Source organism: Falco naumanni, chromosome 9 (assembly GCF_017639655.2).
Source record: "Falco naumanni isolate bFalNau1 chromosome 9, bFalNau1.pat, whole genome shotgun sequence".
Lineage (NCBI taxonomy): Eukaryota > Metazoa > Chordata > Aves > Falconiformes > Falconidae > Falco > Falco naumanni.
The window spans coordinates 37,866,772-37,882,949 of record NC_054062.1 but is presented as its reverse complement, the minus strand read 5'-3'; the positions used below and the strand labels follow the sequence as shown (position 1 = coordinate 37,882,949).

Below are 16,178 nucleotides of genomic sequence, written 5' to 3'. Positions count from 1 at the left end.
GCTGCTGCTAGATGTCGGCAGCAAATTGGTAAAAACGTTATCATGATGTATGCGAAGATGGAAAACATCCCACTTACCATCTTCCTCAGAATATAATCCAACAGCATCAACAGTACCTGCATGTCATTATTCCTCTATTGCCTTTATTGTTTTCATCCATAAATTGGCATCAGAAATGACAGCCAAAGAAAGTGATATAATGTAGATAGGGATGCTCAGTGCCACATTCACTTACCTGCAAAAGGAAAAGGACAGGGTTTGAGCTCACTAATCACAGAAGTTAGCTAATCTTATTAGATGGCTGCTAATTATCTCTGACACAAAGAAGGATTACATGAGGCAGGAAAAGAAATATTTTTTTAATAGTCATTGATTGGTTATATTGGGGAAAGAAACAAATATTATATTTATATAGCAAGCATAAACATTTCCCTTTCTGTTTGCTGAAGAGCAGATGTGACAATGAAACAGGTGGTGGAAATATAAAACCTTTCTAAAGCCTCCAGGGTGTTTTCTCAGGAAGTGTCTAATGATTGTCACTAGATCTGTTGCAGCGCTTACTTTATAGGATAACGTGGTGCAAGTAGTTGCTGGGGTTTTGCCAGTGATCTCCTAGGCAACTGGCTGCTCAAAGGAGCCACAAATAGAAGCAGTAAACCCCACTCCCAATTTCAATCTCAAAGCAGTTTGCACTTGTAACATTCACCGTGCAAGAAAATATACAGCCTACAAAGGTATGGGTGATCACAAAAGCATGTATTCCCTTTCTTAACATACTGCAGGTACAGATGTTGGGAAAAAGAGGTTTGTGTGTTAGTTATGAGAAAATTGCTTAATAGCTTATTGAAGTGCAATGTTTCCAATTCAATAGATTTTACAAAGAAAATCTCAAGAACATCATAGCATTCACACAGACTTCTTAGTAGTACAAGGTACACATTTAGGCTGCTCAGGCTTCAGAAAATGAGAAATTTTTCTTGTGTATTTTGAAGATTTATTATAATGACTTTATATGGTTACTTATTTCTGTTTAGCCTTTAACACAAGCATAAATTTATTAGATTTAGGTCACTCATGCATTTTATTCAGTAAAACAATAAATAGTGACTGAAAACCTAGAAAGAGTTATCTGCTGTCAGCTGTTCAGAATAACCAGTTCATACATTATTTAATTACATCTCTCCAAGAATAACAATTCATCATTCATGCTTGCTCATTAAATACATTTTTTTATTTCTTCAGCAATTGTCTTTTTAAGTCTTTTGTAAAAACAGCGGGTATTTCCTCTTATAAAGAAGTATTAGAATTATTAAAAAAATATGAGAGTATCTACAAAGTTTATTTATATCTTTGTTTCCTCTGTATTTATGTGACAACATAATATTTTATAGACAAAATTAACTGTTCTCCGGGAGAGATTGTGGAATTAGGAGTTCTCTCAACAAATCAAATGTGTTCTTATTTTAAAATGTATTTCAACATAAAATGTGGATGCTTTCAGAAAAAGGTTTTTCCTGGGTTATTCAAAGACAGAGTGCCAATGTTGCATAAGAGCAGACATAGATTCACCAACAAAGTAAACACAACCAAAATATAAGAAAATCTCATGCTGCTAACTAATGTCATACTGATAAGTGTCATACTGATAAGGTAAAAATTAATTTTAAAGCCTCTTACAATCTGTTAATAGAGAAAATATTAAGGAAATACAGAAATAAACACAATAGTCATATATACACCTTTATGAACAGACAAAAATATGTATCACAAGTGTATAAATTTTTATTTGAATAAACATATTAGCTCAATTTTAAAACTTTAAGCAGCTTTGCAGGTGTGTAAGTTTTTCACTATATAAAAAGTCTTGCAACATCTTATTTAGACTAAGTACAGGAGTTTTACTGTAACTTGGAACGTATTATTTAAAGGGTTTTAATTAGAGCTACAAAGATGTCTGGTTGAAAAGGGACTCATTATATACAGTTCATACGTCATGATGAAAATAAGAAATCAAGACGTACACAAGCTAACCCAAGAAACAGCCTAAGTACATCACACAAACCCCAAGTTTAGTACAATCTACTTTCCAGCTGCGTTGTTTCAGTGATGACTTGCACAGAGATTTCTGATACATCTGCATGATGTTGTATTGCGTCATGCAGACACAGCCCAAGTGACCTATCAGATATCTCATTCAGCCTCTACTGACACAGGGTACGTACCCTCCAGACACACTGCTTTATAATGTCAGGAATCCCATTCTGAGTAGGTAGGTGTACTCCATCTTTAACTGTTCTTCTGTTGACAGTGTTGAGCATTAGGAAGCCCATCCTTATATGAGCAAATTAGTTAACAGTCTGTTAGTGAACAAGGATGTCTTCAGCTGATGGGACAACCAACACCTCACAAGGTCATTTCCTCCTTTTTCTTGAAAACTACTTTTTATTTGGAGTCCCAGTAGCAATTCTAATTAACAGAATTAATCTCTGTTTAACAGTTCATCTGAAAGCTTCCACAGCTGCTGATCACGTGAAGGATCTGAGTAGGTTGAGAGGAATGGGGACAGCGACCCCACACCGAGCCTTTCAAGATATCCCGCAAAAGATTTCATGCAGACAAAATAAATGGCTAAGAGCTTTGCAAGCCTGACCTCAGGAGCAAAAGGTGGTCAGTAACAATTTTGCAAGTATTTCTGCAAAACAGTAACAGACCTGTTCCAAGATCTTACAATCAACAGCAATACTAAGAAACAGACAAGGTGCACATACATTCTCTACTCCCTTTTGGAGAGGCAGTAACAGCAAGGAAGGCTGAAGTACCGAAAAAAAAAAAAACCCAACACACACAACAGCAGCAGCTGTGCTGAAGGACATTAGGCTATTAGAAGATTAAGGTAAATGGACTTCTTCAGTATTGATTTTATCCAGGGAGTAACATAAAGAATAAAAGTGATGCAAGACCTCCTGCATTACGATTCTTCCTTGCAGGGACAATTTTTGCAATATGTCAACAGACCAGAGAGAACATCAGCTACTTGGACAAATTACAGCGCAACATTTCCTCACTGTTTAAGACCAAATGCCTGCGCCATTCCTACACAGAGTTATGAATGAAAAGTTGTTCATTACTATCAGAGTTCTGCTGAGGAATCCAGAACCATTATATAGAAAAAAAAAACCCCAACACAGACAAATGGACCATTGTCAAAAGATATTCTAAAGGACAGAAGAGAATTTACTAATTAATTCAAGGGGAAATTAATGGAAAGACTTTACATTTTACATTAAAGGGACTAGCAATGAAGTTATTTGCAACTGCTGCATTTCATTGTAAGTCTAGTAGGGAATTATCAAAACCAAGGGACTCAAGTTTATTTCTTCAGCTGCAAACAAATTACCAAAGGATAAATGAACATACTTCCCACAAGAGACAAACCAAGAATTTTCATTTGCTTTCCAATGCCCAATTTTCCACAGAAAGATGACAGTGAAAAATTACACCAAGTTTGTCATACACTTCTACTTGCCTGAATGTGTTCTGTAAAGATGAGGGCCCTGTTCTGAAGCATAGCCAGGCAAGATTAAGAGGGGGGGGGGGGGGGGAAAGCAAACCTTAATCAGCTAGAAGCTATGCAGAAGACCTCTGCTAAAATCTCAGGAGATGTGAAAAGTAGATTTAAAGATGTTGCATCAGCTGAAGAGAATGGTATGAAGGCAGTAACTGAGCTGGGCAAGAGTCTTAGAAATCAGGATACAGACTATTAAATTCATGCAGAAAGACAGAGATGAAAAGAGCAACATGGCAAAAGCACATGCCAAACACCCGGCAAGTCTGGGGGGAAAAAACATAGTCAGAGCTGACAGAAAAGGGAATGAGCTTACAACAAACCTCGCCAAGAGAAATTCATGGCATAAGCCAACTTTACATGAGTAGAAGTGAACAGAAAGCGACAGATTTTAGAACTCTGCAGTATGAAAAGCCAAGCCAAGAGAAGACAGCAGAAGTAAAGGAGAAGGAAAAGGAAGACTTCTCAGAGCACAGTCAAGGTTAGCAGAGTACTGGTATGAAAAAGGAATCCATTACTTTTTCCCCCCATTTAAGACTGACCCATTATTTTATAATGTTGGTATTAAGGTGGCAAGAAAAGCTACACCTGGATAGGGAAAACACAGTCATTTAAAGGAGTGGAAAGAAGTACTAGTCAAAATCAAAGTAAGGAAAAAAGCATCAGAAGAAGGAAATCCGGGAGAAGTAATACGAACAAGAATAAAATACTTTACAGGGTTTGAAACAAGAGTAAGCAATTTCTGCAGATTAGGGTAGGGTATAAGTGGGAAGGACAGAGTCAAACAAGGTTTTGAATATAATGTAAAGGCAGCATGAAAAAGTCTGATCAAGAGACGTCTCCTATCAATGTTCAGTGAAGGACCGGCACAGCTTTGAGCTCCATTTAGGTGTTGCATCCAAAAGTCAAAATGTCGCTAATGGTATAGTACCTTCTCTGCAAATGTGTAGGATTTGGAAACTCAGGACTTTCAGCAAGATAAACAGATGCTGGCATAGAGGTGATGCTCGCTGGAGCAAGTGAAAAAAGAAAATAAATCAAAACCACAAATTAAAAACAGTTACAGTTTAAGGAAACATATCAGTCCCCACTCCTTACATGTCCAGTCAAATAATGCATGAGCTCTACTCAGCTCTTAAGTTATACCCCTGCTGTCTTAAGTGCTGTTCTCCAGATGATACTCTTACCTTCTGCTGCAAAAAAAGTTAATTAAAATTAAAAGATTGATTTTTCTTTTGCATACAATTAATAGGAAACTGAAAAAATCATTACACTAAAACACAGTAAGATACTCTTATCAGCAAACCAATAATTCTACACGTCTAAACCAAACAGTCTGAAAAAGAATATAAGGTTCTCTGGTCTGCAGGGAAGCAGATGTCAATGAAGGCTTACGTCAGCACTTCAGCTGAGACTCCAGACACCTCAGAAGAGTCATGATCCATTTACTATTCAAACCTATCTTTAAGGAGCAATGGTTCTTGCTTCACAACTGGTGGCAGCGCTGAGTCATCTTCACCTACAGGAGCTGATCACAAATTCCCAAGAACTTTTCTTTAATTCTACTAGCAGTCTGGGAAATGAGACCAATGAATAGAGACCTACTTGAAGTCCCTAAAGACAGCATAGATCCTTCATCTGAACCAGATTAACCTCTGTCTCAGAACATAGAACTTTGTAAACACCGACAGTTGGTGAATTCACATCCCTGTGCATCAACCCCTGTTGCCCTATAGTTAACAAGATGAGCAGAGACCTGGGGTTTACTCTCGCAGGGCAAACTGCAAGAAGCCAACTACAAGACCTTGAAGCATGGCCTTGTATAAAATTCATCACATACTTTAATGAAATGAATGAGCAGTTTATTTGGTTAAGTGTATTTCGGATCTGATTTCTACCAAATAAGTTAGATTTCCTTCTGTTTGCTCTTTCTGATTTTGATATTGACACACAGACATCTAGTCTTTACTATCTGCAGTCAGTGAAGGACTGTAAATCTGGGAAGTTGTTTTTCTGTACAGAAGTTAATAATACTAATATTGTGAAATACCATTTTGCTTCATTTACATTTGAAAATTAAAAAAAAAATCTTTCAGGCATCACTTTCTGTACCCTGCAGTTCACTGTTAAGAAACATGAGCTGTTGAGAAACAAGGAATGTCTAGAAGTCTACAAGACACAAGAAAAAAAAACAACTTTAATGTTTAAAATGACACATGACATTGTTTTTAAACAATTGTTTTCATCGGTAGAGGAACACTTGCATTCTTTTGAAAATAAAAGTCTATTCTATTTTTAGGAGCAGGGTTATCTATAGAATATGAATAGTATTCACCTCATGAAAGTAACTTGGGGGTCATGTCACTCCTGACCACATCTGTTGGAAGAAAAAAAAAACCAAAAACACCTCTCTAAAGAGCTGTGTTGCAATCAGGTAGAAACAATTAAACTGAAAATGACCAAGGAAGCTGTTTAAAAATAAAACCCCATCCATAGTTAACATGTCTCATGCTGCTCAACAGTTTAGATAGGGTGAATATGTATTTTAACTGCAGCCTATGCATTCTTTTAATTATATATGAACACCTTCACACAGAGCCAAGGAAAAATGCAAAGGCTCCATTAACAATACTTTATATTTTATCCTCCTAGAAGATGGGCAGGTAGCTCATCTAAACATAAAAGCCCCGCAAAAAACCCAACACAACCAACGAAAACCCAGAATAATTCCTGAAAACAGAAACTCACTCCATATATAACTACTTTGGCAAAGGAAAAAAAAAATTAAAAAAAAAAAATCAAAGTCAGCAAATGCTTTTCTAGAGGAAAATGTGTTCATTCCAATTCACAGTGAGCAACAAGGATAGAAGGGTGGCTATCCTTACTGTTTGACTACAGTGAAATACTTTTTCTGCCCAATAGCCCTGTGAAGGCACATAGGAATAACAGATGTACAAGCTAAAACAGAATGTAGTGGTCATCTCCTAGAGTTTAAGTTTTTTTTAGTGATTACAGATTGCTCAAACTTTAATTTATGTAAAGTTTTAACAAGCTGGAACTGTGATTAGATACAAGGCAGAAATTATTTACCCTGATGGTGGTAAGGCACTGAAACAGGTTGCCCAGAGAAGCTGTGGATGCCCCATCCCTGGCAGTGCTCAAGGCCAGGCTGGATGGGGCTCTGAGCAACCTGCTCTAGTGGCAGGTGTCCCTGCCCATGGCAGGGGGTTTGGAGCCAGGTGATCTTTCACGTCCCTTCCAACCCAAACCATTCTATGACTATCAGAAACCGAGACAAAAAAAAATGTATTTCTGAGCATTACTTTGCATTTTAGCAGAAATTCATCATCTGATCTCTCCTTTCACTCTTGTCTTCTTTAGGCCAGGACTCTTTTAAAGAAAAAAGACCAAAAAAAAAAGTGCGGGTGGGGAAAAATGGAGGCAGTTGCTAAGGTTGGACTGAAATGGAAAGACTAAAGATAAAACTGCTGCTGGGATCAGTTTTTCCACATGATTACTGTATATGTGGCCTGAATCCCAAAAGGTTCCTGAGCAAACCTGATGCCTTCTTACCAGGCTTTTCTTAAGGATAGTTTAGAAATGTAAAGACTAAAAATGTAGTGCGAGTGTTACAAAGGAGTCTCCAAAACTCACAGATGTGTTGCGCATACTGACAGCAGCACTTACCTGAGAAAGCTGATACAAAACGCATTTCAAAATTTGATGAAAAAAATAAATTTTGCACATTCATCAGAATTCTCCCTCCTACACACTCTCTTGGTAACTTTTCAGAAAAACAATGGCTTTATAGTAGTTTTAATGCTTTCTTCACTAAAATAATTTCTACTGCTTTTGGTACAATGCCAGCAATTCCACAGCTGAAAAAAAAAAAATCAAAACCAAAGAACTTGCTTTTGTTCTTATTTCTACTTATTTCATGAAAGGAAATAGTTACCCTTTCAGTCACAACACAGGCATTGTTTTCCATGAAGTACCATGCCTTATTTGGCATCAAGACAACACTTGGCACTTTATCCAGACCTACAAAAATTTACCTCATGGAACCAGCATTCACAAGTGTTATATATCCCACAATTACTTCAATAAATATCAAGTCAACCTCATTAAACAGCATGCAAAAGCACATCATAAAAAATTACACTAATGCCAGAAAAACCACACCAAATTGACACTTAAGGGAATTATTTAGTGGAAAAGAATGATTAAAAAGTACAATACATGCTTTCAGAATTTTTAAAGCAAAATCAGACACCTTTCTAAAAAACATACTTCTGTCAAACTATAAATTATGGAGCTGGTTACAGAAATCAGAGTGAAATTCTCTGCCTCACGCTGAGGAACAGTTTAATCACCATGATTCTTCCTAGCTCTGTGTGCTATGAATTTATGAATTTCAGATGACTTAAGTATGCTTTGCAGATCCTGGAAAAGACTGAAATGCTTCAGGTATTAGCACCAATACCTGATGCCAGCTGGAGCTCAGACAGGTGCTGTACCCATCTCAGAAGCTGCGATCATAAAGGCATCGGACAGAAAGAGTGGGCTAACTGCAGGTTGGCAACAGTGAAAAGATCCTGAAAAACTGAAGTTTGGTATCTCTATACCTCAGTTTACAACAATTTTCCTGCTAAAAATTCCCAAAAATATGAATTTGGCTCAGAACATTTACCCACATAAAAAATCCTGCTGAGATGGTACGAGTGTATAGCCTGTGGTTTTGTGCTGTTGTGACATACACAAAGTCAATTGTGCAGCATACTAAGAGTGGGGCTAATAATTTATCAACCATATTTTGCCATGGTTATCTGGATTCAGAAACTGTGAGAAAGGAAGTATTTATTTTGACATTGTAAGAAACTTAGGATGGTAATATTCCATATTGATGAACTAGACTGAATGTGAGTATCATATGAGGACACTGGAAGTGGCTTTGGGAAACCTAGCACACACACAAAAAAGAAAAAAAAAAAAACCCACCACCGAAAAAAACCCAGCACCAAAAGCCCAAAACTGCTAAGGAGTTTTTCAAAGAACTGACCTTTACTATTAATGGAAGCAGAACACACAGCAAGCAGAAATGCTATTCTGGAAGAGCTGTGTAGTTTACTAGGATTTTCATTTCTGTCACTTGGAGTACCTTTACCATAACTTTGCTGGAAAGTCCTTTAAAAATAAACCAGTGTTTGCAACCTGCTACGAAAATCAACTTAACTAGGTCTTCTATTTTCAACCATGATGTATATTCCCATATGTGCGAAAAACACTGTAGAATTTTTATTATTTCTTGTACTTCATGTATCAGTAATGTTATTTATTCTGTGTAGATTAATAGGTAATTACACATTCCCATCTCTTATTTTTCAGCTAGGTTGCCGTCTGGTTTGTTCCTTGTAAGTTATTTCGGCTGTTACTCATGCTTATTTTTGTACAATAGAGGCAAGCAACTCAAGTTCAGCAGTACAAGCATTCAGCAAGTGAGATTTAAACTATTGGCACTGTAAGTAAAAGTTGCCACATCATTCACTACGCAGTGTCATTGGCAAATATTTTTTATTTGAGCAATTCAATTAAGAGCTCTGCACAGATAGAGTGATCTCCGCCTGGAGAAAAAGCATACCACCTTGGCTTGTCAGGCTCCTTTACAAAAACATTTTGCCAAAGGTAAGGTTTGAAGCCATTAGTAGAAATTATGCTGAAATAGAAAGTTAACTTAAAAGTTACATCAGTTTCAGACACAGCACTGCACTAAAATGGCTGCAGAACTTCCACACTACAACTAGTTTTCATCAGCCAACTCAGACTGAACATATAGCCATCTGCCCCGCTCCATGCAGACATACATATGGAACTCTAGAAAATTAATTATTTGAGAGTAGAAGAACGGGAAGATAGCGCAGGTTAAGAAAAATCATTAAGCTGCACAGATTCAGTTCCCCATATCACACTGTTCTTCTGAAAGTTGCAAAGACTATTTGGGAAACTCCACAGCACTGTTCCAGTATGGTTTTATGTACCAAACAGTCTGTACAGCCGCTAGAGAGGCCTGAAAAAAGGCTTGCATGGAAATACAAACAACAAGGATACCATTACAGTAGTCAATTCTAATTTACTTATAGTAAAGAAGAAAGCGTCATTACTTTAAGAAATAACTTACTTTCATTCTCTTAATAGCTACTGTTTTACCGATCACAGCTTGTGAAACAGCTTGCTTTTCAGTTTATAGCAAGAACGTAATTCAAGTAGGGATAATGTAAGACATCATACGAAAGCTACAGCAGTGACAATGCAGGGAAAGTTTCCGTCCTCCATTTCCATCCTCACTGGTGACAGAGAGGATAGATCTTCCCCAGGGGCTCTGGAGATCAGGTCAAGGTCTGCTGAGTAAGCAGGAGCAAGCATATGCCTACAAGCTGTATAAAAGATGGAGAGGAAAAATAAAAATATCTGGTGAGCCCCTCGACCTTACAGAATCCCTTCAAAGGCCCATAGCAAAACCCTCAGCCCTTTGGAGGACAGAGAACTGCCCTTCAGCCTGCCAAATCACCAGCATAGCAACAGTGCCATGGTGGTCACTTCACACTTAACCCTGAGACCTTCCCAGCTGCTGGTCAACCGTTCCCTCCTCCTGACGCCTAGCTGTTCCACAAACAGGTTTTCTCCCTACTTCCTCTCCAACTTCCCCTTTTTGCCAATATTATTGCTAACTCCATCCTAACAGGCCTTCCAAATTTGTATCTTCTATGCAAAAGATAAATCAATAAATGGAAATATTTAGAGACACACACAGAACCATCACAGTCGTTCTGGTCTCCTTGACTGCATGTTTTGCTCACCAGTTTTTGTTTAGATGGTGAAAAGGTTGAAGGACCACATCCTTACCTTATGCAGACTGCAGCATAAAAGGGCTCTGATTATAATTGTAGCTTTTGTGCTATTATTGAGAAACAATTCATGACTATACTTTACCAGACAGGAATTTCTCATCTTAGACCCTTCCGTATCTCAAAACAGTAACACAAACTGAAGGCTGTTGTTTTTCAAACTGTCTTCCCTTTCTTGACTGCTTTCTCACTCTAAACACACCACCCTTTCCTCCCAAAAACACCCTTGAACTATTCCGCATTGACGTTTAATATTTTATGATGGCTGTCCAGTGAATGGCATGTATGCACAAGATAACCATGACAGCAAACAATTAGCAGGTTTTGGCTGACTGAATGCCAGCTGTGAAGAAAACATCGATTCATCCCCTTACAAGAGACAAAGGCAAAGACTGCAGGAGCTCTAAGACATCTTGCATTAAACCATTATATTCCTTCCCTGCAGTGTAATTGCTTATTTAAACACATTAGGAGAACTAAGAGTTTCTGTACAGTAAACAGAGATAGTGTCCCCTGCACTCCCTCCCCTTTTATGTGGCTTTAAAATCAGCTGAAATAATGCAAAAGCAATTTGAGTGATAAGCCAGAGCTATGTTTTATTTCTCTTTCAAATGAAACTGTTTCAGCATTAACTGGTGACAAAAACTGAATTGGATTTTCCAATTTCTTAGATTGTCATCAGTTGCTTTTTCACTGTTGGGTCCTTTGTGGGCTTTCTTCATTTTGCCTGGACATGATTGAAAATTAATTGAAACACAAAATGGAAACATTCCTCCACTTCATTAGGAGCATTTGCCTGCGTTAGCTGGGTGTCTGCATTCCCTCTCTGCCTATAATCCCCATGTACTGAAAGTGGGGACAAAAATGCTGTTTCCATCTCAGGCAGGAACGCAGTCCTTCTATGATGTGGCATCAGTCCCTCATCTCCCCTCACTCTCTTGCACAGCAAAGATCTAGAAACTCAGTCCCAAATCCCACTGGCTTGTGACACTGACAGAAGGAGAGGATCTGGGCAGCAACACCCTGCTTGCTTATCATTGTGATTCCTATAGTTTATTCTGTAATGTACACAATAACTGCAGACATTTCTGCAGAACTGAGTTGAAATTTTTCAAAACCATGTCAGAAATACCAGCAGAAGACAACATAGCTGACTAAATTCTATGGGTCCTCCTATCCTCTTGTTCTGGAGCTCCAAACCCAGTGAGACTACGCAGGGGCACAGTGGGATTGAGTGGGAAGGAAGATGTACCCTTAACAGAATATTGCTGAAATTCTGCCTGCACTGCCCAGCTCAAATTCATGGAATAAGTGGTTGCAAACCATCTGGACCCCTCCAAAGCTAAAGTACTTAAAAGCAGGAAGAACCTTTTTGTCCACAGAGCTAGGACAGGCAGTCACACCTCCACGCTGACAGCACAACCACATTAGCTGCCATACCAGCTCTCTTCACCTCTTACCAAAGCACTAAGAAATCAGTCAGTGCATCTGGGAGAGATGAGAGGAACAGAAATTTTAGAGGAGGTTTTTAGTAGGCAAAGATTACGCTTCCCAAGATTTCCACACCACTGTTAGGAAGGAGTGTGTCAGAGAGACCTGGTGAGGTCTGCGATTCAGAGTTGGTAATTCCAGTTTCTCAGCAGCCATCATGCCTACAGTATCATGTGCTTACAAGTTCTGGCACATCAGCCACTCGGGGACCATTCAAAAGCCACATGTGGCTCTAGAGAGGAGCCACTTTCCCTAATGTTACCTTCCTGCACCTAAAACGCCTGCCTCTCAGATAAATGGCTCACTTCAAAACACGTAAATGAAGAAAGAGGCCAAGTCACTATTTAAGGTCTCAAATCTCTTCTATGAACTGTACTGAAAAACATTACCTTTACATCGAAGAAAGAGAGGTGTTGCATGGCATTAAGACTGCACTGAAATTGTGTGCAACACCGAAGAGCAGCAAATGGAAGCAGGAAGGCAGAGAAGTGAGAAGATGGGCAAATTCTTACTGAATACATAAACACTGCAAAGTGTTAATCAAGTGTGTTTCTCCCTATATCAAGTTCATGGCATACAGTACAACATAGTACAAAATTTTCACACTACTGGCTCTTCATTGTGAAGAGAGAGCAGCAGATTTTCTTTTCCAGTGAGCAGGGTCGAAGCATTTACATCTGACAACGTACCAGTCGCAGAGAACAAAATTACTCTTTCCACCCTCTCCTATATTTCCATACTTACACATCCCCAAAGAAAGCCAGTCATTTTCAAAATGTTTCCAGTGTTAACGTACCTGATTCTTTTCAATAAGAAAATACATATGCATTAGTCACATAAAAAGCTTTAAAACTATACATAAAATCTGCAAAATCTGCAGCAACCCATGCTTATTAGCATATCTGTGCCAGTTTGAGTGGATGCTATTGATTTAGCTCATCAGAAAAACATGTTTACCATCAGCTATGCTTCTATATTTCCAGTTTAAAGCTCGATGACAGACGATGAAGAGTTTTAAAAAGGACAGAACAAGCACTGATGACTTGTCATCCATGATTTCGTGCAGAAGCTTCCAGTCGTAAGTCCCCACTTGCATAAATTCAAACTTATGAATACAGGAGTTCTAAGGGTAGCTCCCTCAATAAGCAGGTTTTCCCACTGCTGCTACTTTTCAGCTGAAAAATTGACATTATTATCCTCACCTATCTCACCATGGTGCTCATTAACTCATGCATTCTAAAAAGCAGGCAGAGATTATCCTAAAGTTGGTTTACATACATTAATTTTTCTCTTGAAAATGCCGCTGAACATGAAAGAGAAAATACAAAGGGAAGTAGTATACTGAACAATTCAAGTTGTTCCACATTTTTCCTTTAACTTTTCTTCCCCTTCGAAAAGACCACCCTCTAGCGTTTCCAGATTGATTTTTGAAATGTTGATGAGGGGAGACAACTAACATCTACACTTAGTCCTATGAGTTCCATTGTCTTACAAATGTTGGAATCTACAAGAAAAGACAACAGGGCCAAAACCAGGCAGTATGAATTAAAGTATTAACCTGTCACAACAAGGATACAGCAAGGTAACTAAACATGCCCTGAGGCCATGCAGCAGCTTTTTTGGATGCTAATCCTGAGCTAGTGTCAGGTTTTGATAGCTCATGCTATAGAATGTATCAGTTCTGGCCTCATTCTGTTTTGCTGCAGCTAGGCTAGACAACAGTCAGAACCCCCCTCACCAGTTTTATTTTAACTCTGTTACCTTTTCACTTACCCAACTCAGCCTGTTTAATGCAGACTTCACAGGGTCAAATACACCTTTCTATATGGTGACATTTAAATTGTAAGGGTCTTGCTACTGTTAAAATTGTATTTTTGCTAGACTACAAGAATAATCAGCTGCTTTCAGACTATACTCTTATAGCCCTATTAAAGACTTAAATACTTTGGAAAGATAAGCATGTTTTATATTGTATCAGTTGACTTTGAGATCAGTAAATAGCATCTAATGGCATTTGATGCAGATCTCAGATACAGGAAACAACTTCACTACAGGCTCTGAAATGTATTACCTACAATATTCTGTACTACCTTGCAAGCTGTCAATCATGGAGCATCTCTGCTGGTGGTTATATTGTATATGACTGAGAGTGGTTCGGAAGTTACAGTACAAGACCACAAATTGATCCTTCTTGGGTTTATTCCCAGCTTTATTTGTGATTTGCAATGAAACAAGTAGTACTACAGCAACTCTAAACATCTCTACCCAAGACCTAGAGCACAGAGACCAAGAAAGTTACCCAAAATTGTGAAGCACTCAGAACTGTAGCAAAGACATAATTTAGGTATCCTGGCTATTGGTTACTGTGTAATCCTCAGACAGTGAGTAATACTTAGTCAAGTAAGGCACATTGAAATGTGCATCTTGTTACAGCTGTACAGAGACATTTATCAATGGCAACTTTACAACACTGCGGTAGAAAATCACTACACCCTATGCATGATGTGTACTACTCAGCTGTAACACAGCAAGAGTATCCTACATTTTACATTAATGTAGATAGGACGCAAATTTGTTTACAATTTTCAACATTTTCTGGTGTTCTGGCCTCTGTTTTTGATTGCTAACTGGATTGTTTTTATTGTTACTTCAGCTCTAAGCTTCCTCTTGCTAATCAGAGTCCTCTTGTCACTTCTATATTCCCCTGATTCTCAGACCTTTAATGTCTATTGCCTATTCCCTGTTGTTTTAGGCTTATGTCTATTGCCTATTCCCTGTTGTTTTAGGCTTTCTGTGTTCTGCTGCCATTTTTTCCCCTCTCTGTCCTCCTAGGAGATCTGCCATGTCTCCATTTGTCTGTGCCCTACCATCTCTATCTGAAAGTGCAGTCTCTCAAACACAAACTAGTGCTAGCAGACTAAAGATGGCAAGCTAATGAATACAAAACTGTGGCATTTAAGCTCAGATGCCTGTTGTGAAGATTAGTCTCTTGTTCAACAAATAAACAAGTCATATTTCATTTTCACTTTGGTTTTAGTTGACTTTGCAACTGGCAACTAAGACAAAATGCTGAGATTTTCTAAGTTTCCTATGGAAGTAAGTAGTGCCATGGAAGCACTAGGAGAAGATCAGACTTTGGTAATATTAACTCAGTAATACTAAATATGCTTATGTCCGCAAAGGCAACAATGCCATATGTGTCATGTCATCAGAAATAATTTGTGCAACTAATAATCCAATATACAGAAGCTTTACTTGAAAAGACTGTTTCAACCTGATTACAGATACACTTTGAATTTGTCAACTAATTCAGATGGAAAAATAGTCACAATGGTATACCAACACTCTTCTTGCCTGGTTTCCCTTAGGCTTCCCACGCCCTACTCATGAAGACTTAAGAAAGTAGTCCATTTACCCTCTGTGTAAGTATCTGAACACACGTCTCCCAGACACCAGACCAAAGCTTCCCCCAGTTCAAACCTCTGCCCTGAACCAGCAGATGGTGGATTAAGCATGGAATTTCCACACTGTCCCTGAGGTGGGTCCTTGTTAAGTCTGCTGTGAGGACTTTTCTGCTTTGAGATAAAACATTTCTACATGGTGAAAAAAGAAAGTGCCATTTGACTTGGGGAATTCAGAACAGAAAGTATGATCCCTATCATGTTATGTGGAGGAAATAATCATGTGCTCATATAAATAATTAACCAAACATTGATGAATATGTTCTCAGATTTCTTTTTTCCTTCTATACATGTTTTAATGATCATTTTCACAAGAAAAAAAACCCTTCCTTAGCAGATTTATATCACCCCAGTCACACCCTGTAATGGCATCTCTCCGAGGCAGACTAATCAGCTCTGCTTCCTGCCTGCAGTATATTAGGTCATCCTTCCCCTGATAGCCCTGCTCTCTAGTCACACAGGGCACTTCAGACAGACAGCAAGAAGGACAAAACCGTCCTTCTCCAGTCAATCTATATTAAGGGGCTTCCACTGCAAAGCAAAGGAAGTGCTGAAAGAGGATACAAATAGATTAATATCACTACAGCTTGTAAATGATCCTAGAAAATTAAAAACAGTCTGCTGGAAAAACATACAGAGACCGATATGCTACAAGCATCCTCCACAGATCTTACCATGGTAACCAGATTAGCCAAAATGCCTGTATCTGTTAGGTATAGCATTTATATTTGAAAATATTTCCCCCCATTTCTATTACAC

At 38.4% G+C, this 16,178-nt stretch overlaps 1 protein-coding gene across 3 annotated transcripts in view; it reads right to left on the bottom strand.

Annotated features, from left to right (window-relative positions):
- The window catches only part of ANK3 (ankyrin 3), a 374,073-nt gene that overhangs the window by 272,781 nt on the left and 85,114 nt on the right, over nt 1-16,178 (bottom strand). Inside the window, exon 1 of one of the 3 annotated variants that reach the window (XM_040605347.1) lies at nt 78-207. The exons of the other annotated variants lie outside the window; for them this stretch is intronic. Coding sequence (XP_040461281.1) covers nt 78-122 — 45 coding nt within the window. The 5' untranslated portion in view covers nt 123-207. Of the gene's footprint in view, nt 1-77; nt 208-16,178 lie in introns of those variants that run through there. 3 annotated transcript variants of the gene reach the window in all.